The 27,239-nt window shown below is 39.9% G+C and overlaps 1 protein-coding gene across 1 annotated transcript in view; it reads right to left on the bottom strand.

Moving 5' to 3' along the window:
* wdr11 (WD repeat domain 11) overlaps window positions 1–11,193 on the bottom strand; it is a 58,524-nt gene extending 47,331 nt beyond the window's left edge. Inside the window, exons 1-6 of the mRNA XM_053436403.1 lie at window positions 10,987–11,193; window positions 9,325–9,436; window positions 7,761–7,914; window positions 7,338–7,511; window positions 6,842–7,046; window positions 492–657 (exon numbers count right to left, since the gene is read on the bottom strand). Of these exons, the coding sequence (XP_053292378.1) occupies window positions 492–657; window positions 6,842–7,046; window positions 7,338–7,511; window positions 7,761–7,914; window positions 9,325–9,436; window positions 10,987–11,072 (897 nt within the window). The 5' untranslated portion in view covers window positions 11,073–11,193. The remainder of the gene's footprint in view (window positions 1–491; window positions 658–6,841; window positions 7,047–7,337; window positions 7,512–7,760; window positions 7,915–9,324; window positions 9,437–10,986) is intronic.
* Between the last annotated feature and the right edge of the window lie 16,046 nt (window positions 11,194–27,239).

Genomic DNA, 27,239 nt, shown 5'->3' with positions numbered 1-27,239 from the left:
CCACTCAGTGTAATGACAAGCCCTACAGTAGCCTTTCACAGACCCAGAGTGATAGCACAATCAACAGAGTGACATTAAGAGGCTGTTTCTGTTCGGTTACAGGCTCTGGACCTGGGACAAATCCTCCGGAGGGAATTGGCACCTAAAAGGTCACGAGTGCAGCTAAATGTGAATATAAGAGGGTGCAGAAGTCAGATAATACAAAGGCTGGTGAGGATTTGTGAGGCTGTAGCTAAGGACTGTGCAGTTACAGTTGTCAGAGCTTGATGATGATGATGACGGAGAGGGAGGATGAAAAGCAGAGAACTTTGTAATCTAGGGCAGGGGGAATTGACTTCCTGGAAGAATTATCCATTACAAAAAGAGATTTTTGCTGAATCCCCTCATTTATCTCACTTTAGACCAACTGAGATGTCAGTGTATTTCTTATAGGTTTGCAATTTCCACCAACTCTTTTACTGATTTCCCCACACACATAAACGGCACCTCACCTGAATGAAGGGCACCCCGGAGCGCTCGATGGACACCACGCCCACCGTCTGGCTGAGCTCCAGGTCCAAGATGAGAATCTCTCTGGGATAGAGCAGCAGCATGTGGTTCCTCTTGGAGGGCAGGTAGGACAGCTGAAGGCAGTCGTTCAACGTCACCGCCTCCGCACTACAGTGACACAAAGGAGAGTAGGGCCAGGGATGCACACAAAGTGAGAAAGGGAAATTGAATTGAAAGCCAAATATTTAACAATAATGTATCTTTTCATAAATAAAAGAGTTAACTAATTAGATGACTATATCTACAATTCCTTCAGAATTTCTTAGGATTTGGCATTTTCAACTTTTGTCCCCTGTCTTGGTTTTGCATGAATATTTAAACTCAATTTATTGAAAGCATGATACGTTTAAAAAGGCAAAACATGAATTGCGATGACTAGTAAGGACATGTATTATTTGGACACATAACCTAAAATATAACGAATAAAAAACTTTTTTTTATTTCTAAGATCGACTCCATCTTTATTCATGTCTTTCCATTTAGAAAGCTGAATGAATTAGTTATTACTCTTGGTAGTTAGGAGTTGAGGATATTAAGACGATATTGGCAGTATAAGATAAAAAAAAACTTTTGAGTATAAAAAAAATGTGAGACCAAGGCTGTTTGCTGCAATTTCCGTGATGTGTGTTTAAATTAATTACAAGTACTACTATCTGAAGCAGCAGTCCGTTTTGCTCTCTCAGTATAACAACAAAGGCGTCAGAGACACTTTGCAGTCCAGTCAAGAAGGAACAGACGCCCGATATTCTCAGAATGTATGAGGGTCCAAGGCCGTGACTCATTGCTACAGATTCATTCCTCTAGGTCACAGTAAGATCAAATAAAGGAGAAAACAAACTTTATCACACAATGGAGATCATTATCGTGTCAGGGAAAGAGTAACAGATAAAATGGCCAGGATACAGGAACCTTTAGCAGTTGCCGAGCTAAATCACACAGTTACCAGCCCACTGAAGTCAGGCGAGGCAGAGATGGAGGCTCAGACGACTGAGCTACCGAAGGCAAAACATCAAGAAAGCAACAGATCTTCACAGAGAAAGAAGAAAATACTGAGAAAAAACTAAACAAATCCTATTACCCCAAACACTTTCAAAAATATATTCAGCTGTCCAAATTCTCCTACAGCACACACTTCCCATCTCTCTCCCACTCTTCGCTGTGAATAAAGCATGAAGGCTACGGCCGTCAATGGATCATACATAGTTAATCATGGCTACATGTAATGCATACAAACACACGCAAACACACACCAGATGTTCCTGACAGCACAGGACAACCTCAAAGGACAGGGGTTTAAAAAGAACCATCCAGCTTCTGATGTTTGATCATGTTAAATCAATAAGGGGAAATGACATCAACATCTGATACAATGTTTATACATTATGTAGATACTTCCGCTTCTGATGTCTGGACAATGCACAATAAACTTACTTGATTGTGGCGCGCAAATCATAACTTTGACTTGGATGCGCTCATATACTTCAGATGTAATAGGGGTGAAACGATTTTTAAAGTGACATCACGATACAAACATCAACAATCTGATACAATGATTAAGTTCGACGTAAAAAAGCAATACCAGTAGGTGCTGCCTATAACTTTCTCAATCAACACATGTAAATCAAGGAATCATTATTCAGTTTAAAGTTAGGGCATTTTCATGCATATGGCTTGTCTGCATGTGCCTGTGTACATGTGTGTTTATTTGTGTGTGTGGGTTTGTGTTTGGGGTAGAGAGAAGAAAATAGTTGAGTTTGATTAGTCGATATCCAATTATAAATAAACAGTATCTACCCAAACTGCTTATGTAATACTTTGGATACAGTAAGTGTGGAGTTTATTTGTGTTTACAAACAAGCATGCTGGATTGTGTGAGTGTAAAAAAACATTCTATGTCCTCATTATAAAGGGAACAGATCCGTGCTAGCTAACAGCCAGATGTTTGGCTGCCTGATTAGACTCTAATGTACATGATCAAGTACTGTATTCAACGAGTTTCTGATAACAGGCTTGGAGAGCAGATACATCAACTCGAGGCAGACAGGACACGAGGAGAGATACTGTAACGCTGAACATGATAAACAACCAAACCCGACACAGAGACAAAGCAGCCCGGAGGAATACAGCATTTTCAGCGAGAACAATTATCCCTGTGTGAAAGGTGAAGGAAGGGGGTGCCACGTACTAATACTAGAAGACACAAAGACTGAAATGGACATGACAAGAGAGACATGAGAGAATATAAAGTTAAGATTAATGGAGTGTTTGTTATTAGAGCTGGCTGGGTGGGTGGACAGAGAGGCCGGAGTGCTGCTGCTATAAATAAGCCTGTTTGATAGTCACAACCACTCAGGCAGAAAGCTGCCAGCACATCAAACAAGGCTTCGGTCCCTGATCCATCAGCCTCATACAATATAAAAAGTTTCTAGTTTACTGTTATAAAATCTTTGATTAGCTACATCTTTGTGTGTTTCTTTGTTATAAAACAATGTAGTAGCAGGTGGCAGGTCATTAATCTTTCCCTTCAATCCCGACACTTAGCTTCATTTATCACTAGTTTAACCGTTACCAATATGACAGTTTTAAACTGCCTGAATTTAAATGATCCTTGATGTAAAATGTTTGCACAACAATCGACATTGAGTTGAACAAACAAACAAGCTCTTCTATGCATCTCAATCAGAAAATGAAAAAAAAGGACCAGAATCCATCATATGCTCACACAACGGAGCCTGTTATTTCTTCCAGAGAGAAATCTCCCAGGTGTGATAAACACTTAAGTGTCATGTCATCCCACAAACAGACTCACTGTCATGATTCAGTGTCAGAATGTCACCTCACATGATTAAGACAAAGTGGGGGAGCATCACAATTTGAGAGCTCATTCAAAAAATGCCAAATTGTTAAGTTAAGCTGCTCCCTGATGTTGCATCTTTCAGTTTGTATAATACCCTTGTATCTATTTCAGAGAAACTTTGATTAGTAAAATAAGACACATGCAAGTGCTTAATTTTTTTTTCCAGCCATGAAGGATATGCTGAAGGGTGCAGATTCACAACAGGTGAAGGGTACTACATTTCATAGCTGAAGTTGCCCTGAGCCTTGTCTGATGACTAAAACTCCAGAGTCGACCCTGAGCGATGCCCTTCAATCCTGGTTGCTCAAGTAGAACTGTGAGGGACTTGACTTATAATGCAGACCAGGCTGTGTGAGACTTTCTGAAACTGATATAAGGCAAGAAAGATTCTTAAAATAGTTTGAGAAATAAATTACGTACAAGGCTCATATCCAACATAATATTGACACCTAGATTGATGGTTTGAGAAACTAATACAGTAAGTTACTGAATTCTTCTTTTATATTTCTTTGGAATTCAAGTCATTCATTTAAGCCGTGTTCACACTATTATGGATATTTAGCTAAATGAAAATACTCCTCCACTTGAAAAATATGCAAAACTTCATTTATGAGGATTTATGTTATTTCTAAGTAATCTTTTCTGTCTCCATTTGGAGAGAAAAGCTGTTTCTATTATCAGGGAAAGTAACCAAGTAAGTAACTATTATGTTCATGGTCAAATTGACCCCAGGAAACCGTAACACAATTTCAAACAAGATCAACAAATCTTATTTTTAAACAGAGCTTCATCATCATCAAAACAACTGGAAGGAACACATAAAAGTCCTTTATCATCCTTTATATCTATAAAAAGGTAAATTTGAGCACTGGTAAGGTAATGGCTGAACCCACTTATCCCACACATTCCTTATTGCTTGGAGTTTGCTCTCATCACTCCTGCAGTGTTTCACTGTCGTCAAAGAAAAGCATATAGCATGACAGAAAACATCTAATGTCATTAGATATATGGTGGCTTGAAATGTTTCCCTTCCAGTATTATTCCATATATTATAATCAAACTGCTTGTTGGTGATACAGTGCCTTGCATAAGTATTCACCCCCTTTGGACTTTTCTACATTTTGTCATGGTATAACCACAGATTAAAATTTATTTCATCGTGAGTTTATGTAATGGACCAACACAAAATAGTGCATCATTTGGAAGTGGGGGGAAATATTACATGGATTTCACAATTATTTACAAATAAAAATCTGAAAAGTGTTGAGTGCATATGTATTCACCCCCTTTACTGTGAAACCCCTAACAAAGATCTGGTGCGACCAATTGCATTCACAAGTCACATTTGCAAGTCACATAATTAGTAAATAGGGTCCACCTGTCTGCAATTTAATCTCAGTATAAATACACCTGTTCTGTGACAGACTCAGAGTTTGTTGGAGATCATTACTGAACAAACAGCATCATGAAGACCAAGGAGCTCACCAAACAGGTCAGGGATAAAGTTGTGGAGAAATATGAAGCAGGGTTAGGTTATAAAAAAATATCCAGAGCTTTGAACATCTCTCTGAGCACCATAAAATCCATCATAAGAAAACGGAAAGAATATGGCACAACCGCAAACCTACCAAGAGGAGGCCGTCCACCCAAACTGAAGAGTCGGACAAGGAGAAAATTAATCAGAGAAGCAACCAGGAGGCCCATGGTTACTCTGGAGGAGTTGCAGAGATCCACAGCTGAGGTGGGAGAATCTGTCCACAGGACAACTATTAGTCGTCTACTCCACAAATCTGGCCTTTATGGAAGAGTGGCAAGAAGAAAGCCATTGTTGAAAGGGATCCATAAAAAATCCCGTTTGGAGTTTGCCAGAAGCCATGTGGGAGACACAGCAAACATGTGGAAGAAGGTGCTCTGGTCAGATGAGACCAAAATTGAACTTTTTGGCCTCAATGCAAAACGCTATGTGTGGCGAAAACCCAACACTGCCCATCACCCTGAGCACACCATCCCAACAGTGAAACATGGTGGTGGTAGCATCATGCTGTGGGGATGCTTCTCTTCAGCAGGTACAGGGAAACTGGTCAGAATAGAGGGAAAGATGGATGGAGCCAAATACAGGGAAATCCTTGAAGAAAATCTGATGCAGTCTGCAAAAGACTTGAGACTGGGGCAGAGGTTCATCTTCCAGCAGGACAATGACCCTAAACATACAGCCAGAGCTACAAAGGAATGGTTTGGATTAAAGAATGTTAATGTCTTAAAATGGCCCAGTCAAAGCCCAGACCTCAATCCAATAGAGAATCTATGGCAAGACTTGAAGATTGCGGTTCACAGACGGTCTCCATCCAATCTGACTGAGCTTCATCTTTTTTGCCAAGAAGAATGGACAAACCTTTCCATCTCTAGATGTGCAAAGCTGGTAGAGACATACCCCAAAAGACTTGCAGCGAAAGGGGGTTCTACCAAGGGGGTGAAAGGGGGTTCTACCAAGTATTGACACAGGGGGGTGAATACTTATGCACCCAACAGATGTCAACTTTTTTGTTCTCATTATTGTTTGTGTCACATTAAAATTTATTTTGCACCTCCAAAGTACTATGCATGTTTTGTTGATCAAACGGGAAAAAGTTTATTTAAGTCTATTTGAATTCCAGTTAGTAACAGTACATAATGGGAAAAAGTTCAAGGGGGGTGAATACTTATGCAAGGCACTGTACATCTTTTGATTTGTACACTACTGCCAAAATGAGCAACCAAGTTTTTTTTCCAACTGTTCCCATACACGTGCCTTCCCCTTGTTATCTCAATTAGATCCCTCTCAAATGTTATAAAGAGCACAAATGGTGATTTTGTCCTGGACATGGTCGACAGCGTATCTACTGGGGCCTGGAACCTTTTCGATAACAATAGCATCAGAAATTCTACCCTGTCGTTCAAATAGGGAACGGGACCTGGATAACTTTCAATTTTTGGAAAGAAACGTGTCTGCTGGTGGTTGATAGAAACAGGAGGATCAGCAATGAGGTTATTCTCATCATAGGAGGATGCCCTGTAATCAGGGTCCTCCTCAACATTCTCAGATGGTTTAGAAAGCTGCTGTGCATGCTATGCTTGTTTGAATATTTGTAGTCATTTTTGTATGCTCGCCTGCACAGAGATTTTGTAAAACGAAGATCGTGTGGACATATATTTTTTTTTTTTTAAATCAGGGGAGAAAATATCCTCAGTTGTATAACCAAGGCTTTGTTCTTAGAGGAAACTTTTTAGATCTCCACACATCATACTAATTATAAACGATATGACGCTGTGAATATTAAAAACATCTGGGTCAAAAGGCTTATACAACTGCACTTGTATGACTGTAAACCAAAACAGGAGAAATATAAAAACGTTAAAAGCATTCTAAAACAGTCATTGAAGTTTAGTCGCTCTTACGTTGGTTTTTCATTGGTGATGAGCACTTTGACCTTGTTGAGCGCCTTCTTGGCACCAGTAGGGGCCGGGAGAGCGGGGGCGGGAGTAGGTTTGGTGTGGGCGGGGCTTGCATGCGGACTGGCGATGTACACCTTTTTGCCAGCACTGCCTGGGGGCTTGGAGTGGGAAAAGTCTGTGATAAAGACGATTCCCTCGCTGGTCAGTACTGCAAATGGAAGAGTAGGAAAACATGATAAGGATTACAACTGGACACGTTGTCTGTTTGTATGTTTCACTTAAGAAAATATCTGTTTTGATTTATACAAAGTGTGGAAAATGAGATTTCATAAATTGTTCAACATGCATCTCTCTAGATGTACAACTATGAGTCTGATAAGAGGTGCTCATGCAAAGTATTGGCTTGCTACTAACACTTGATGATTTGGAAATCACAGAGACAAGAAAGAGAATGAAACTGACTAAATTAATGCAGAGTCATATGTTGTGGTCCACCTACATGCCATGTTGGATGGGTCGAAGGGATCAAAAGAAAAGGAGAGGATGTTTTCAGCATAGCTCTTCTTCCACAGCTTTGTTCCTGTGTCTCCATTCCACAGGACGATGTAGTTTGGAGGGTGGACGGCTAACAGCAGATCACGAGATGCATCTTGATTCCACAACCACTCCAGGTCTGACAGAGAAAGAGAGGAAGACAGAGACGAGAAACCTTGTTATGAAGGAGATGGAGACATATTGTGCAGTGCAGCAGGAGGAGCAACAGGGAGTGACAGTAAGAGCATCTTAATGAAAACAAATAGCCAACAACAAAGCAGCAGCTCAAAGATTCCCCTTGGCAGAGCTGGCAAAGTAAAATCTCAATCCTGTGCCGAGCTGAGGGACAAAACAACAATCAATTCAACCCTGCGTGATGGGGAATTACCCTGGATAGGTTTGGAGTGCTCCTGGATCTCACAATGGGCAGTGCCGCTGACCACGTCCCAAACTATGATCTTCCCTGAGGCATCTCCAGAGGCCAGACGCAGGCAATAGGGTGAGCTCACGTTGTGGTAATAGTTTTCTCTGGACCATTTCACCTAAAAAACACAAAACACATTCTATGCTAAGTTACTGGTATTGAATATTCGTTTTTTGTGTGTGTTGATATGGTGTTCATTTAAGGTGAGGGTCACAGCATATTTATGAAATGGAAGATGATGACTTTGACAACAGCCTTCTAGCTAACTGGGGATCTTCCGGAGGATGTTTTTTTTTGCAAAAGTGCATTTAAATATTTTCACTAATAACTGACAAAATGTGGGCTCGGGATAGAAAGATACAGGAAACTAGAGAAATAAGAAACAGATCCAAATACACACAAAACTAAAGTGAAACCAATGTAAGTTCTACAATCAACTCCAGAGCCAGCTTTAGTAGTATAATTGATTATGTCCATGTTTTTCTACATGAATACACATGCCCTTTACTGTAGCTACTATTTTCTTTTTTTCCCAGGAAGCGTTCTTGTGTCTGGCCTGGTGGTGAGGAATGGCCCACTGCTGCTGCTGCGGTGGTGCTTTACAAGATTAAAGTGTGCTTCCGAGTGAGGAATGGGAGTCTCGGATTGAGCCCAGGCACTGATAATCACTGTAGAATTTATTGCCCATTATCTACCCTAACACACAAGCATGTGTGTACACACACGTACACAAACAATGAGGTTCTCCATCAACGCAGCAACCTTTATCAGTGTTCCTGGTGTGGGCTTCTCAGTGAAGTAGAGCTGCATTTGTCTGCCGGAGACTCGGCCAACTTATCTCAAGGTCACACCATGGTGACATTAACACTGGGTTGTATATTAATAATTAATCAGCAACTTTGTATTCTGCCTGGAAAGCCAAACACAACAAGATGTTGACATGTATATAAAAGACAAACAGCATAAGACCACTGATGAGTTTACAAACCACACTCCACATCCACATATACTGACTAGAAATAGGAAACTATGAGGAAATTCTTTCTTCATCCTGTGTGTTTTTTTCAAAATATTCCGGTCAAACTTTTACATACATTTTTAAACTACACTTTTCAAACTACATTAAGTTGTCATATCCTCTCTGTGCTCTTGAATGTTTTTTTGTCCAACCACTTAATTTCCTGAATTGTCAAACAAAAAGGCCTTGATCATTTTTTTATGAATAAAAGTTTAAATATCCTTTAATAAACAAAATGCCAAACATTAGCTGAAATCTGATTCTCAAATTGGACGTGTTGCTTCTTTTATTTTCTTATTTCTTTGAGTGTACATTCAATTACTTCAGGGTTTGATAGTAGGAATCACTTTGGGTTTTAGGAGCTTAGGGTGGGCATTTTCTTCATATGTTCAATACTTTTAGACAAAATCATTGATAAATTAAAAGAGATAACTGACAGAGTGATAGAATAAAAACAATAGTAGTTGCAGTCCAGCATAGAACTAATCAGTCACACAAATGAAAACTCACCTTGACCACGTTGGCTTTGTGTCTTTCTAGAACCTGAATGGTCTGGGATGTCTTTGGGTCGATGATGAGGATACTGGAGTGACATCCCTGAGCTATCAGCCCCTGCCAGCCCCTACAGTGCAGGAGAGTCACAGGGAAGGAGACAGGAAGAATGAATCAGACCAAACCAGAAAGGCACTCAGAGAGTGCATACTTCCTCCAAGGCATTCATCACTATAGTGCATCTTGCATCAGATACATATAATATGTACAGAGATATTTCCTGTAAACCAGTTACATCTAACACAGGAAAAATATCCTTTCCACAATATAGTTGAAGGGAATATTTGGTACCAAACAATGCCTAAATAAAAAAATCCAGATATTATTCAGATGTGCACAGCATTTTACCTGTTTATAGATAATCTCACTATACAGATGACTGAGTTTTTTTTCAGAAAGACATCTGCACTATTTCTTGAGTAATTTACCAAAAATTTAAAAAACACCGTACTTTGCAATGTTAACTAAAAGTAAAAAGAAAATCCTGAATCAGCGTGACTGATCTGGATTTGAACCAAAACTGAGTGGCCATACCGAATCCCTCCATCATGCTTTAGTGATCATGCATACCGTATTATTTGAGTAATCTTGCTAAAGAAAAAGAAAAGAAACCATCATACTGACAGACAGGGGTGACAACTAAGTGATGAGGGATATAGGAGGAAGCTTAAAGTTCATCATACCACATGCCAGACCATATATAGCAAATTTCAAAAGCCTACATATGGTTTATTAGACATTATCAAACAATGCACGCATTTGATCTGATGAATATGGTACTAGAACCTAACAGCTGTCTCTCTGTATAACAGTTTCCTGCTCTTGACTTCATGTCTATATTGATTTGTGTCCATACAATATCGGCAATCATGTTATGGCTGGACCACGTCCACACGTCCACACCTCCAACAAAATCACAAGTCAAATCCACATGAAATCCTGCAACTCAGCTATTAAATAAATACAATCATGTTCACACAGACTTTCAAATAATGAGTCCTGGTGCACCAGGCTGACAAAAATGCTGATCTAGTGTGTGACACTAAACTAACATGTAGGAATACCAGAAGAAATATGTTTTGAGAGGTGGCAGACGAAGACAACACCATCCATACCATAGCATGTGCCTTTTTAAACTTCCTTTACACATTGTCAACAACACTTCATGCAACGTGAGAGGTCTCTGTTGTCACTTCTGCAATGTGAGCAGAATACCTCTGCTTCATGCATGAGGAATTGAGCTGTCCCCTAAAAAAAAATAGTAATATTCTCGTGGATTATATCTTAGTTTAACCTAAACATAAATGAAGTCACGCAGCAGTCAGAGTATACAAGGGAATTACTATGACAATATGAGGCCTGAGGAATTCATCAGGCCCAGCGAAATGTCACATCACATCACATGACACTGGATTTCCTGCATGTTTCTGTTTTCTTTGAATAAGAAATCTCCATTAGCGGGCTCGGCCAACACTGTCATCTGTATGAGCAGCGACAAGAAGGACCAATAGAGCGAAACGAGCAGAAACGGTAAGAGTTCCTAAACAACATATGTCATTCTACACATCTTTACTGAATTATTTAGCTATATGGTGCTAACGGCTGAGCTGCAGTACTCACCAATCCACCGCGGTTTTATTCTGCAAATTGAGAGTGCCAGTCAACGTCCGAGCCGCGAGTTTTATGTTGACGGTGTAAGGAATCATTTTTGTCTGTAAATATTGTTGCTACATTAACATTTGTTGAGCAAAAGCTGCTCAAATGAATTAGCTTCAGCGGCTCTGCTCTTGTTGTGAATTCTGACAGGAAGTGAAACGGTGTCTCCAAACGGAAAGTCGTGCGGGAACAAATCCCAGCGCAATATGGTTCCAGAGCTGACTTTCAGATTTCTCTGCATGTTTGTACTTTAAAATTATCGTTCTATTAAAAAGACATAAATGTTCTTTGACAAGACGAAAAAGAAGTTGTGTCTTACTTTGCCGCATACAATTGTATCACAGCCCATTGATTCTTTCATAAAATCCAGTGATAAACAATTGTCCCATCAACTTAGTTTTCATTCCAATTTGCAGTGTAATTGCTGTAAGTCCATGATCCCTGGAATGCAGAAGAGCAGATGCTACAAACAGCAATGTCCCACACTTTTAATGTCATCTGACTGGCTTGGAAACATCTCACAAAGTAGTGCCGGGGGTTGGCTTTTGGCCACCGCAGCTGTGCAACATAAAAATACAGTCATATGTCTTTTGGCAACACAGAATCAAACACACTTCCAGCTTTTTATTTGACGGTAGTCGTGACACAAGCTGCAGAACACACAGACATTACACTGGGGAAAGAACTGTGTCTACATCAGGCACTTAACTGTGACTGCAAAGCCATGTGACACATGTTCATCCTGTCCAAAGTTCTGTCAAATTTTTTTCTGAATACGTCACCCTCAGTTCAAGAATAACAGGAGAAGTTAATGCAATTGAACTGAAAAGTAGACGAAATAGCAATTTGAAACACTTTTTAAAAGCCTTTTGTACCTGTATAACGACAGACTGTGACATTCTGCCAGAAATTAGCCATCGAATGTGACATTCTCTTTTTTTGAGGAAGGTGAACTGAGATAAAGCATACGGAGCAGCACAAAGAAAATATAGACATGCCATCAGGAAAGTAAAAAGGTGCACAAAATATTAAATAAAGTGGAACATAGAAAGTCAGTTTATTTGTAAGGGGCAAGGAGCCTCTGGAGAGACAATTTGATCCAGCCACAATGATAATTCATTAATACAAAAGAGGAGTTCAGAAATATAAAAATACGAAGGACATGAAGGCAACACTTAGGGAGCTGTTACGTGTTTTCATTGGCAAGCATCACGGAGGTCTCAAGAAAATAAAAGTAGATGTGGAATTTCACACACCAACGTGCTTGGATAAAGTTGATGCTTTGGCAGAGTTTGGCTGATCTTCGTGAACAACATCAGCTTTCACAAAGATCACATTCAGATTGTTGGTCTTTTTGAAGTGAACAAGCAGAGTGCTAGGAAGCTGAAAGTTCATGTGGAAGGACAATATGAGAAGAACTATGTGTCTGATGGGAAGCTGCCCACACTAGACAAAGAAACAACAATTGGACACAACAGGAAATTCAACAAGTAAACCTTTGGTCTGTAATGAAAACAAAATACATAACAGATACCACTCAACAAGCTATTTCTTTGCATGGGATCATTGCTGAGTTTGATAGAAAGATGGAGTTACCTTCCTTGCAAGGCGTGCATGGTTTTACCAAAAGTGAGGATTTGTTTGAGAATGTTGAAACCAGTTGTGAGTGTAATCGCCATCATCACTACCATCTGACGTCAAACGCCTTGTCAAAGAGAAGCAGTTCCAGCCACGGCATCAGAGAGGTTAGTATGATTTATGTGTTCGATGATTTAGTATGGTCAGTGAAGGATGTTGTAAAATGTAACTGGCCCTTGACAGGAAAAATGTTCCTCACCTCTTTTTGAAAGTAAAGAGACATAAAGCATAGTGACGTCTTCCATTAACTGGTAGATGACTGTCTGATTGATTCTCATAAAACCAGAATTCGCTCTCTTTTTGCCCCACACTGTCTGACATATTGAGTTTCTACTAGTGGTAATTTCATTTCATTTCAATAGTTCACTGAAAATTACAGAATTACTATAACATAACTATAAACATCTTCACCAACAACCTTTATTTTCATGACTATAACAAGACAGAACTGATTAAAAACAACTGTCACTACTATCAAGTGTTTTATATACAATTTTGACTAAATTGAATAAAACTTCTTATAATCACTTACAGCACAATGCAGTTATTCAACACCTGCAATAATTCCTACCAAATTACGGACTAAATAACAAAACCTTTCTGGTGCAGTCCCGGCCACACTGAACATTTTAAGTGGAGGATTTATTAACGGGCTCTGATACAAGGTGTTTTTTCTAATGTGAAGGGTTTTGTTTTTCTCGTCACGTCCTGATTGACACACACTAGCAAAGTATGAGTGCATTAAATTTTCAAATGTTGTTGCATCCTTCCAGACTGTTAAAATCAGTTGGATGAAACATTACTTGAACGCAGTTTGCTTAAGTGTGACTGAAATGCCCATGAAGTGTTTTTGTCGGCTAAAATGATTTCTCTTTTTAGACCCACTAGCGAAACTGACACATGATGTACAAATATTTTGATACATTTTTCATCACTTATGGTCCATTGCTTGCAAATGCATTAATTCTAATGATGTTTTCCAAATCAACATTTTCATTTAATTTTCTACAGGGAGATGGAGATGCAAAAAACATTTGGCCTCTAGATTTTCATTGCATCACCATCTTTTACAAGCTGCATTATGTAGCAGACGCATCTAAGCATACAAAATTATTCTTATTCTCTTTACTAGGGTGTGTGTGCAGTTGTCAAGTCAAACATATAGATCCATATATGCAGAAAATAAATTCAGATTTTCTCATAAGTGGCCGGGAGACTATTGAACATGTTTCACAGTGGTCTGTGTCACTTGGTTATTGTTAACAATTCCCTGGAGCTCTAAACGGATTTGCATGTTAATTGTCAGTTGGTTGACTCAAGATTGCTTCCCACTTTACATATCCCATGTTTGACTGTCTGTCAAACTGATCCTGTGGTCACAGTTCCCTGCATGAACAATGTACCCATCCAGAATCTTCCCATCCATCATAATAACCGCAGGCCTGCTGTCTTTAGGAGCACTGCTGAGCTGATATAGGATTACTAAACTACTTCTCACCAGCCAAGGAGGCTCACATATGTGTTATCTCGGTCAGACATGTAGCTGGTTCCTTTATCAAGAATTCCAAGGTTGACAATATAATTTTGGACTTCTTAGAAGTGATATATATTGCCGATAAATGTGATATTTTCAGTAAGTGAGCATAAATATAGATGCACCAAATTGAATCTCTCACCACAGCATGTCAGTCTCTGTCTGCAGTGACCCGAAGAATCAGGTCATCTTTCCTGGACAGCTTCTCATCTCACACTGTAGCCATGATTTACATTTTAACATCAGGTATTGCGAATAAATTGAAAAAGAATGAATTTGAGGCAGTATGGGTTCATGATGAGGTATTTCATCGCCTTTAGGTTCGAGAATGTCAAACTTGGGAATCTTGTGGGAACGCTGTCGAATAGATCTTATTTCAGCATTTCACATTTAAGCTGGTTTCCCCCAGTGGAGATGATACATGTATCGGTGTAAGTATGAGTTTAATAGGAAGTGAGGGACTGAGAAGGAACTTTAGCAAATGTAATTCACATTTATCTTATCCTCTGAATGCAAGAGCCTACTACCAACCACAGTTCCCAAAATGTCAAATTCTCTCTCTTAGACTGATGGGTCTGGGCTTTCCTGGTAAGTAAATGATCAGAAAACATGCACAAATTAACTTTGACACCCGTGATTTAGATGTGTCCAGGGACAAATGTCTTTTCTCAAACTATCATTTACTGTCAAACCTGATGTGCCTCTATTACAGAGAATTACAGATGATAGCTCTGAGATTTCTCGAGGCACATCCAGCTGCAGTTGTCATCTTTTTTACCACTTCGAGGTAGAAAACCGCCTAACAAAACTTTCGCCAACAAAACAGCCATTTAACATTTTTAAGAGATTTAGATATATAGCAATATATTGACAATGAAGGGTCTCATGAGAGTTGTGTTTCTGGCAAATAAAAGGCAAATAAATGACAATTACTTGATCTGTTTTACAGGCAGGATCAATTTTCTATGCGTTTCCAAAATAGTTACAAATCATATTTAACTTAATTATTATGCATCAGATGGTCACGTTGACTTGGCTTGGAGAAAGATTTTGGTTTGGGTTCAAAAAGTTGGTTGACACCAAGTTGTCTTTTGTGAGTTTTATTTATTTATATTTATATTATGTTTATTCATTCAGGAGGTGTCTGAGCCGAAAGTTAAAGGATGTACAGTCAGATAAGTTTTATAAAAACCAAACTATGCCCAGTGATTTCTGCCTGGGGGGCATAGTAACACAATCACGAGTGGTAAGAAACTGATAAGACAGAGCAAACTCAAACTGGAGGGTGGATTTAAGTTGTTCTCCCAGTTCTGCTGTCCAAGGTCATTCTGCGCAGAGTAGATTTCTCTGTCTAGAACAAAGCAGAAACTAACAGTGAAAATCATGTGCAGCATTTCGTATTTGAGCAAACACATTATTGAACAAACTTACATGGCAATATGTACATTTTCATTACAGTTCAACATTTTTGTAAATATACTTTTTTTTCCTGCAAAGAATAAATTGAAAAAATTAAGATATACAACATTTTAAAGTTAGTGAAGCTTTATAAAATTTATTTATTTAATTTTATCTTTATCAAAACTAAAAATTTGTATTTGGGAATTTGTTGAAATGACTGAGACGTTCACTTCTCTTCAGGGAACTGTTTGTTCTGGCCAAACAACAACATGGTTTGGTCTCCATCAACTCCTGATAAAAATCCACTTGCCAGATGAACAACTCTCTCCATCAGTGTCACAACTCACCCGTGTAAAGGCAGCGTTAGATCAGTCTGCCCTCACAGGACAGCCATTATATGACAGAGTGAAATGTAATAAATCAGTCTATTATTTCTCTTTATTGTTTTTCTTCTTGCAGCCATTTAAGTTTATGTGACTTTTTTGGCTCAAAGTTTTAGTGACAATGTGTAATGAAGTTTCTGTAATGAAAATGGAGAACAGGGATTATCGCACTTTGGGTCACAAAAACAAAACAAAACAGAGAGCACTTGACTGCTGCCTGTCAGTCGTGTGAAACATCTCCATTAGTTCTACTTCCCATCTGTATATCCAGCCCCAGTATCCACTCTTATTTCACGTGTTTATGAGCATTTCGACATATTTTATTGATCTACAGCATGTATGGTATATTTATTCAGAGAAGTTCTACTGATCCCCACCCCTTGGCTCTGTGTTGTGCTTTCCAAGAAATAATATAGTTAACATTTCCGCACGATTTAAAAAAGTCTGAGTACATTCAATTGATTGGTTAATCTAATTTATCAATATATTATGTCTTAAATGTTATTGGCTGCACAGGTGTGTGGATTACCACTATCTAAGGTCTATTTAAGCTTCAGGTTGTTTCCTCAGTCCTATAGGATGCAGAGATTCTTTGGGAAATACACATTAGGATTGATGTTGTTTCATTGTCACCAGGCTTTGGTCCTCATGAGGTCCACTGGTCAGTGTTTGTGCAGGTTAGGGTCCTCAAGAGGTAACAAAAACAAGTAAACACACACTCACATATACATATGCAAAGATAGGGACGAAAACCTACAGAAGGTTCAATTTATTTATTTTCGTTGATGTTTTTCTTTAATGTTCTCATGACCAGATTAGACCTTCTGTTGCTCATGAAGCATGTCAGATCCACATGAATGAGCCAGTCCCTTGAATCACTCCTCCGGAATGTGTTAACAGCTCGCCTCCATATTTCAAACTGCCTCGCTTGGTGGTTACAGCGTCGGATGTCAGAGTGAGTTATGATGTCACACTTTGAGATGAGAGATCCCCACAAGAGATTCCTGATTTACTTTTATCATCCAGGCAATCGAACATCTGTCACATGAATATGAATGAAAGCCAGAATGAGTCGTGTAATAAAGGCATTGTCATCTGTGTAATTGGCAGCACTGTCTCTATTACTTCTGCTGGTACGGAATGGATTCTAAACTGTTGGTTTGTGACGGCAAAATGAGACATCATTTTGCGCTCAGGCTGCATAATGTCTTCACACAAGGAAAATCATACATAATGGATCTGTCTCATTCATCATGAATACAGCAGAATGCGGAGTGACAAGGAGGTCATATAACGTGAAAGGTTATGTGACCGTTTTCCTATAGAAGCAGAAGGAAATTGTAACCTCAGGGACGATATGTATGATTCAAAATCCATTTCTCCCTCACAATAGAGAAACTGGCCCCGGTTTAGCTTTATCTCACAATATACTCTAATAATTAGAGTCTAATTCTAGAATGAGCTTCATCACTGAGTATTATCATTTCAAGCCTTAAAGCCTGAGAGAGGTCAGTGCCCTTATATTGTGCAATAATTGATATTTTCCACCCTTACAATGGTCAAAAAGTTTCCCATGCAGAAAAGTAATTTTCATCAACTTAGTGCAACTGAATGTCAGGTGAGCAGTCAGTAGAGAAGTTAAAGTAGGAGGTATAAATGAGTGTTTTTGTATGATAATGTCAGTGAATGTCAAAGTTCATTTCATGAAAAACAAGTTGACAAAATAATTGAGCTTTTTTTTTTTTATCACGTCACCTGAACTCTTCGTGGAATCTAAAGTTGCTGGAAATAAATAACTTGACTCCATCTCCTCACGAAGAACCAACGATGGGATCACAAGCTCAGGTACCAAATGGCCCTTGAGGTGAGATTGTTTAGTCAACATCCATGACCGATTAAAGTAAAAACCTTTATCAACAAGGGGGGAGTCATAAATAAATGCAGATGGGCCCGGGCTCACAGCCTGGATTCATATGAAACAACCTTCACAGTCACCAAATCTAAAGAGTTGGACAGCGCTCGGGAGCAGCGTCAAACTGGGTTTGTAAGAAAATATAGTTTACTCTTCCATAAAAAATCCTTCCATGTCCATCACTGTATAGCTTCTTAAGGTTTATTCTGACATAGATTATTACCTTCTCCAAGGACAATTATTCAATCTATAGCAGTAGCAGTGATGCCCATGCATGCACGTGAACAAAGTGCTTCTATCTCATGTGCAACAGATTCCAAGTGACCGAAAAGTTATCGCATGAAAGAAAGAGCTGTATTCTATGCCACTTGTTGATACGCGCACAACTGCAGGTGAGACCATGACGTCTGACTGTCTGCATGGTTGGAAGCACCTTTATGGACAATAGTGCAAGCACCTGAAATAGCACAGTGCGGCAAAGGGCTCTGCACACAGCTGTACAATCCAGTGACTGAGCAAAACATCAAGTTTGAGATCTCTTATGTAAGAAGTGAAACAATTTATTTTTAGGTTCATTATAAAACTGGTGGAACAAATTAGCATATAACGGGCCAATGCAGACTAGATAATTATTGGAAAACACTGATTTGAGATGGCAAGATATGGCCTTAGCTTCTTTGGAGGTATGTTCTGTCACTGCTCCTGCCTAGTTTCATCTGTTTTGGTCTGTCTGTTGCTCAGTAGGATTTCCCATAAGCTGTTGGGCAAATATCCATGAAGCTTGATGGAAGCAAGTGGTATAAGGTCAGTAAAGAAATGGAATTACAATCTAGATCAGGGGGGCAGATCCAAGACTTCCACATGAATTAGAAAGATAGAGCTTTTTTTTTTTTTTTTTTTACATTTTCACAGATTTCCCACAGAATACTTAATGAAAACTCAGGCATGTTTAGGGGACTGATATCTATTAGTGTGTGCAATTTAGAGCAGCTCAATTGAAATTAAGGGGACGATTTTGCACATCCTTATCTGCATGAGATTTTTGAGGATTTTTATAAAATTTAATCTGTGAACCCTTCCAGTTTTTCTCTGCCTGCACAGACACTCTCTTTCATAATAGCAGACAAATTAGTGGGATGGATCTCAATTAAACTCTGCATATTACTGGTCATTCAGCTCAATCTGAACCATTATCCTCAGACTCAAACCACGTAACCATTGCAAGGAAAGAGTCAACAAACCACTAAGCTCTCACCAAAGACAGGACCCGAATGATGACCGTGAATGCATGTGAGTTGACCAAGGTGCCCAGAGAAACAGGCACAAATTAAGTGCATTGATGTTTAACCTGTGGGGAGAATATTTAATGTGATGGTAACACAGTGTCACATCAACCCGATGCTGAGAGATCCATTAGCGGTGCCTTTGGTCTCCTGGCTGCACTTAATGCCTCATCACCACAAACCACATATGCTGATACAGCTGTCAGCATTAAGTATTACTATTCTCGCTGTGGCCTCCCTCTCGATGTTTATTAATGTCTAATAAATGACAAGGTGACGGACGGTCAGACACGAAATGCTGTTAAAGAAAATGATCCTCTCCCGAGAGACGTATAAGCTAAATGGATTAAACCCCGGGTGTGTGATGTTTCAGTAAAACAGTAGGAATATATTCAACTTGCAGAGCAGACGAGGCCTTAAAGCCTATTAGTTACACCAATAAAGAATGCAGAGGCCACGAGAGCAGTTCTGAAAGTATTTGACCAGCTTAATGTCGTGATGACGCAAATAAATCTCCGGCAACATGACAAGTTTAAGACGGCTTACATTCATGCAAAAATCTTTTAGCTTTTCATTGATTTAAACTTTGCGTTCATGATTTTTTTAAGGTGAAGAGTACGGCTGTGATGCATTACTTTACAGTGTTGGGCATATGCACATTGCTGATCAATGTACTCACACTAATGTGACCTCATGATGATGTGAATCGGCTCTGGGGTCTAAATTCACTACTGGGTGACATTTTCACAGAGTTAGTTCTCTTACTCCTGAGAGAAAATGCGTTTATCTCTGGCAACCATAGAGCTGTGGGTAGTGGCGACACTCAAGACCCTGTTGCCAGGGCTACATGGTGGGGAAGAAATACAAAGAGCGTGAAGAGAAGAAGAGACACAGAAATAAGAGAGAAAGTGCAGCAATGTTTTTTCCCCCTTCACCCTAGGAACATCTAATTGTATCCCGACACTTTGGCAGTATTGATCGCAGTGGCTCTATGATATATAGATTTAACGCGCAGTTGAATTTAGAGGGAATTCTATGGAGGGAGTGAGAGTGTGGAGGAAGGGAAAGTGTCAAGATGAAGCAGAGAGTGAAAAGAGGAGGATTCAAGGTTGACAACCTGCAAAGGAGAAAAGAAAGTGCCAGAAAACCACATTTAACAAGACACTTTGTTTCTCTCTGCACGCCAACCTCTTCTCCTTCCCACGTAAACCAGAACACATACCATTCTGTGCATATGTAGGCTACACCCATGTGTTCCTTGCTGCAAGTAAAGGTTAGAATCACATGCGCTGCATTTCCAGTTACATTCTAATTACCCAAGTTACAAATCACCTTCCAAACGCAAGAATGCAAGACTGATCAATACCAACTGACAACCCTGGGCCAAATGTGATTGTGTCTTTGTCAGTGTGTGAGACAATATATGAGGCAGGAAGAGATGAACAGTAAAAGTGAATTTGTGTATATCCTCACTTAAGGCTATTTATTCTGTCTCTGTCTCGCACTCTCCCCAGTCAGAGCTGAAGTTTCGTCTTTGCCAGGTCAGAACCAGATGGAATGGCCTGCAGGGCTGACTGAATGTATTACACTATGGATCTGGTTCCTGACCCTTTGACCACTTAGTACTTCAGCCAGTCTGGCAAAAATCTATATGCTGATAACACATTGACCTCACTCTCTGACTCAAGTGTAGATGTTGTTATTATTGAACCTGTAGTTTCTACCTCTCTATCTAAACATTCACTTTTTTTTTGTTGCCAAAACTGAAATAGAAAATGTATTGGTATTTATTCAGACATTTATACATTTGAGCCCAAATTTAAACATTTATAAATATAACTAGAGACTGTAAAACAAGAGGCTAAACAACAGAATGACCTGTGACTGGCCTTGTCAGTTTTTTTCAAATATGACACCCTTAGGGGCAGGATGATTGGAACAGTGTTTATTTTCTAAAACGATCGCGTATCAATAATGATAAATCTATTTTGTCTTGTGAAGTACTGGGACCATGGTTAGGCTTTAGAATCGTTCGGTTTGGCTTCAGGCCGAGTGAAAATAAATACTTTGTTGAAGGCAGGAGACCTTTATCATAGTTACAATGTGAATCACAACACTGTCAGGACACCAGACACACTTGCATCTCTAATCATATCATGGCTATAACTATGTCATTGAGAGACACATTCTCTACACGCTTTCCATAATCTCCTTTCCAATTCCCCCTAAGATCTACTTTCCCCCTCACAGTTCAGCATTAGCTACCATGCAAATCACTGAACCGAGGATAAAGCTTTACAATAGAGCTTCCAAGGCCAAGCTCACCTTGGTGTTTGAATATTATGTAACTGCATTATGCTCTGTACCGCCAGTTGTCACTCAGTCATCTCCTTCAGTTTATCAACTTTATATTCAGCTCCAAATCTACCACTTTCCTTATTCACCCTTCAACAAAGCAGAGCTCCTGAGCAGAGCTGGTTTCTCCTTTCCACATGTCCATCTTGAACGTAAACAATTCCAGCCTCAAGGACAGGATGTAAGCGCTGATTAAACTCTTTCATCCCACACCACCTATCAAACACGTGTCTCATCTGCTGACACTGTTCTCTTATTGGTGATTAGGTTTCTAGTATAACGGGAAGCAGAGGCTTCAGTCTCCAGCTCCCACGCTGTGTTGAGTAAGGCAGTCAGCCTCTCTAGACTTCTAACTTTCCTCTCTAATAAAGCTTATTTAGTTTGAGCTGGCTCAGGTGAGCACTGAACCATCCCTCAGTTCTGCTGCTGCAGACACAGACTGCTGAGGGACCTCCCCGACACGCTGGGCACCCCTCTCTCTCTCTCTCTCTCTCTCTCTCTCTCTCTCTCTCTCTCTCTCTCTCTCCGTCTCTCCGTCTCTCCACAAGCTTTTATATCCCATTACCACCATTTCATTAACTGTCTGATATCTCTCTCCCACAGTTTGTGCGATTCCTCTCTCCCCCTGTCTTCATTCTGCAGGTAGCTGCAGATTCCAGAGCTGCTACTCCACACTCATCATTATTGATAAGTGTATGTTACTGTCTGGGGCTGCTTGTAACACTATTACACCTATAAGTATAATTATTACCATTATACCAAACCAGCTACAAATAGCTCTCTTATCTTCCCCCTCTCTCTCCTCTCTCCACAACCAATAAATACCGATTGCCCCCCCACCCTGCGTCTGGTTGAAAGGGTTTACCTGACTCTGTGACATGCCTTAAGAGAATGTATTTTATGACTCAAAGTGTACTTCAATCTTAAGTTTTGTCTGAAATGAATCTCCTTGGAAATTCTAAAACACACCTGCCTATCCCAACAAACACACACATACACTCACACACACACACACACACACACACACACACACACACACACACAATGACACTTTGTTGAAGCTAAGTTATCTCGATTGTCCTGCCATGAGCGATGACTCCATAGCAGCACACACACATTTAGAAATGTCATATGAAAACTAAGCTTCTCGCCTCCAGAGCTTACTGACGGCCAAGTCCACAGTCGCCTCGAGCCATTCGAACTGCTGGTACAGAGAGAAGTTCAGTGTGTGTGTGTGTGTGTGTGTGTGTGTATGTTTGTAAGAGATTGAGATTTCAAGCTGAGGATAGCTTGTGAGTGTTAACATTTTTGAATATATTTAAATATTATGATGTAGAGATGTCCCAAATAGTGGACTATACTTAAGTGTCTGCTCTACAAGGTCTAAGATGGTTTGAAACACTAGGTGGTGTTATGAACCATGGTCAACCCATAAATGTAAAAAATTATAATAACACATTTTGAAACCAGCATTAATCTATTTTACCACAGGACATATTATTTAGCTTACAGCAAATGTAAGTGTGCAGAATCTCTTTAATGTAAATAAAATAAAATTAGTTTTCTGTTTCTCAGTTCTTTTTTCATTCTTCTCTTGAGATATCAACAAGGAAACAGCTGAGAAATTTGTTGTGCAGCCTGAAAATCTCAGAAGCACCATGAAAATTTTCAAAAAGGGAATCATTTTTTACGGGAGTCACAAGAGTCAGTACAGGGGTGAGGTTTCAGTAGAATAATGTTATGCAGTCATGACTAAATGATGACCTAACTGCTTATTAGGGAGGATGAGAGGGGATTTTGAGCTCTCTAACTTGAGCAGGAAGGTCATTCATCTCTATTGGGGCCAAGAGCCAAAACCAGTTTCAGTAACAACCAAGATTAGAGGATTTTTATAACACTTGAATGAAATCAAAGTCTCTCAATCCCATGCTCTGGTGACATGCTGCACCAACGCTTGCCCTTAAAAGAGCAGCGACGGTGCAGCAGTGACGAGTAGATGAGGGTGGGTGCTGATGGGTAATGAATCATCCTTCTGAGATGAGAGCAGGTTCCACTGCAGGGATCCTGAGGCAGTAGCCTGGAGGTAGGAGAGGGGAGGTTAGTGACATAAAGTGCAACAGACTGGAAAAGACTATGGCAAAGTTTGATCACGCCCCGACCACTGGCACACGACCGAGCCCTGACCCACGTGGACAGGCAACACTGTCCACGGGGTTAGTGCAGAAGATCTTGGTTTGAACTTCAACCTCAAACTTTAAACCCATAAATCCTGGAAAGTAATGTCGTCACAAAACAGGTGATAAAACACCAGACACTCTGAAAGACTGTGTTCCATCTTTTGAAATTCAAAAGGCTGTTATAGATTTGAAAGAAATGGGATTGTTATTTATTCTCTGAACAGGTGATGGATTTGTTTTCCTTTGCAAACAGGTTGATTACAGCTGATGGAAGTGACAATCATTCAGGAAATAATCGCGGTGCCCTGCAGCTAATAATCCCCTTTCAGATTCAGGGGCTGGATGACTTTGCAATTTGGTGGGAGTTAAAATGGCAAATAAACATACAAGGGGATATGTATTGACTGTGTGTGACCTTTAATAGTTATGTGACATTGTTTTGTGCAAGTGCAAAAAATCCATAGCTAGGACAGATTGTCCTTTTTAAATCTCTGTCAAGGCACCTCAATTCTCTCAGATGTATAATTAATTCAAACATGGAAAGTTTCCAAAATACCAGAGCAGAAAGTCTGATGTGAAAGAGGTCGAAACGAAATGTGAAGCCATCAAAAGGAATGAACTATCAATCTAACCCACATTTTCTGCCCTGACGAAGACTATTGGACAACAAAGGAGAGCAGTTTGAATCTCTGTGCACTGTCAGAATATTCCGCTGCTTCCCCTCCATCAGCTTTTACTGTCTCTCACCCAACTGACGTGTTTTTAGGTTTTTCTTTTCAAGAGACTGTTGAATAAAACATTCCGTCCAACACATGCTTACTGTAGTTGTTGATGCACTCTTTACACTTCACTGTATATGGGTGTTGAAGCACATTCAGATTTAGTTTCATTTGCTCTTCAAGAGGGCAACACTTTCTGTTTCTGGATCGGTGATGGGGAGGAAATAAACAGATGAGTTTGGTTGGAACAACAACAACACCACCGGAGGAATTGCAGCCCAGGATCTACCGCTTCAAAGTCCCGCTCTGGACACCGATCAATTGCACAAGCGCGTACTGATAAGAGGCAGAGACGTGTTCGTTTTATCAACATCAAATATTTTATTGTAATGATTCAACATTACTGGATAGGAGGGGCTGGAACTTCTAGGGAGAGAAAAAAAGGTTAATAGACAAACAAAAAATGCCAGCAGCAAATAGGAAGATTAAAAGGTTACTTTTTTACATTAGGCTAAAACCAATATTCTACCAAAACCTTAAAAACAAAAATCCCTTAAAACTTTAAAAGTCAGCCCAACTTCAACATAGGAAAAATAGGGGATGTGAGCTGAGGCCACATGTGAAGAGGCAGACTAACTGAGGAGTGCCCAGTAGGGCCACTCACCTCGGGTGCATCCCAGCAACAACGGTGCACACAACATCCATATCCCTGTGCTCACACTTGCATGCATCAACGTGGGGACCTATAGCCTCTGTGCACTGTGGCACTCATCTGCACTGAAACAATAACTATTGTAGAAATTAAAAGCAATATAACCGTAAACAATATAACCACTAACGGTATGACCCAGTTGGTCAAATAAACAAAATACAAAAAACTATTCAGCAATAAAGTAAAATAAAGCTGCCATAAAGGAACCAAACCAATACTAATGAAAACTGAGAAAAAAAACAAGCAGTAAAACAAAACAGCAGCAGGTGAACCTCAAATAAAACACAATAATAAGCCAGGCTGACCATGCTGCATGAAACATTTTCAATATGGGGACATCCACAACTCACCACCTCCAGTATGGGGCCTTCGCTAGTGTCTCCCACAGCCAGAATAACAAGGGCACATGCAGGCTAGAATGGAGGCTGTAGATTTAGACAGCATGCAACAGAGAGTGACTTAGGCAGAGGAAAGTAATCATGCCAGCCAGATACCTGTGTCACCATCACCAGCCAAAACCAAGGCAGGACAAGAAGCAAGGAGAAAGAACAACGGCCCACAGGTGAGTCAAGGCTGGGACTGCGTTCAATACTACCACTGCAGCACATTATGTTCACCCACACCCCACCACAGAATCAATGACCCTACCCATTCAAAGACAGGCTTTCTGAAGACTTCCAATCAATCAGAACATCTAAGAAAAGTTAAAGGTGCAGGATTTAAAGCGATCTATTAAAAGAAACATTCAATATTTTGTTCTCTTTAAAATATAGGTTGAAAATAAGAATGGTTGTGTTTTCGTTACTTTTGACTGAGTCTCCATATCTAAAGTCAAATTCATGCTTCGGGTCGAAGCCAAGCCGTAGCCTTCGAGTAGAGGTGCACCCTATGCAGAGCCCTACGCTGGACCCACACCCGAAAATGTAACAACGCGTCCGGGCAAGATCTGTGACAGGTCCCCTTGGTAGCATCGCATTTCCAGGAGACTCGCAGGACAATGTCTTTCTTTTCTTTGCTGCTGTTCTTTCAGAAAAAGTAATTGCTCTTTGTCGTATATTCGTTAGAGTAAAACATGTGGATATATGCTTACAAAAACAAAGACATTCTCAGAGAGTCCACCAGATGTGTGTCTTATTTACTTTACCCTTTGGGGGACGACCTTTGACCTAGGGAACCATCTCTTACCAGTTAACAGATGGGCTCAGAAGGAATGTTCTTGACCAGTGTGTCTTCATGTTCGGACACAAAGATGTGCCCTTATTCAGTCAGAAATCCCATGTGGGATGCATTATACCTGAAGTCATGGGGGGAACCAAAATCCCTATATATGTGTGCTATCATCCCCTGCAAGTCAGATTTCACTATTGGCTTGTGTGTCTCCGAGTCTCTAGAGCTCGTCCTGACCTGTGGTTTCTTGTAATAAACTTTGTTACACTGAAACTACTGGGTCCTCGGAATCCTTCCTTCATCATCAACAACTTCTACAACATCATTGACCTCTCGGCTGCATCAAATATACGATATCTTCAACATCTATCAGCTCCAACTCCAACTCGATCCTTGGTATCCTCGATAGCTTGGTAAAACTCGCCATTGTTCTGATGCAAACAGATAATTTGTGAATAAGAAGCCGGAATGCAGATTCAACTTGATTGTTTGTTGAGTGTGAAATGAATTTGTGTTTTTGTGGACTTAAAAAATTCTTGGTGCATAGCCTTTATAAAAGATGAAAACATATAAATAAATGGTGTGTGGCTGAGACTGTCAGGAGAAATTAAGACAGAAGTGCATATTTTTTTAGATTTTCCAAGTAACATCAAAATTGCCCTAAAACATGTCAAAATGGGAGTTTTATATTAATAATTCATTGCGCAAATGCCCTTATTGAAGAAGTTTGCAATTTTAAATAGCTTTCACCGTGAGATGAAATAAATTGCACTTTCAGGCAGACGAACACGGAGCAGTGCTGTTTGAATGTGTTTGCTCGCTGGGACTGAAAATCTTTTCCCCTACGCCGCCTGCACTGTACACATCAGCAAATATGCGTCTGTGTTTCATCTCAGCAGAGCGCCTTATTAAAGTGAGCCTGGCAACTTATTAAGA

This window comes from Pleuronectes platessa, chromosome 12, assembly GCF_947347685.1.
Source record: "Pleuronectes platessa chromosome 12, fPlePla1.1, whole genome shotgun sequence".
Taxonomy (NCBI): Eukaryota; Metazoa; Chordata; class Actinopteri; order Pleuronectiformes; family Pleuronectidae; genus Pleuronectes; species Pleuronectes platessa.
Note: the sequence above shows the minus strand (reverse complement) of the source record. Positions and strands in the feature narration are given on the sequence as shown.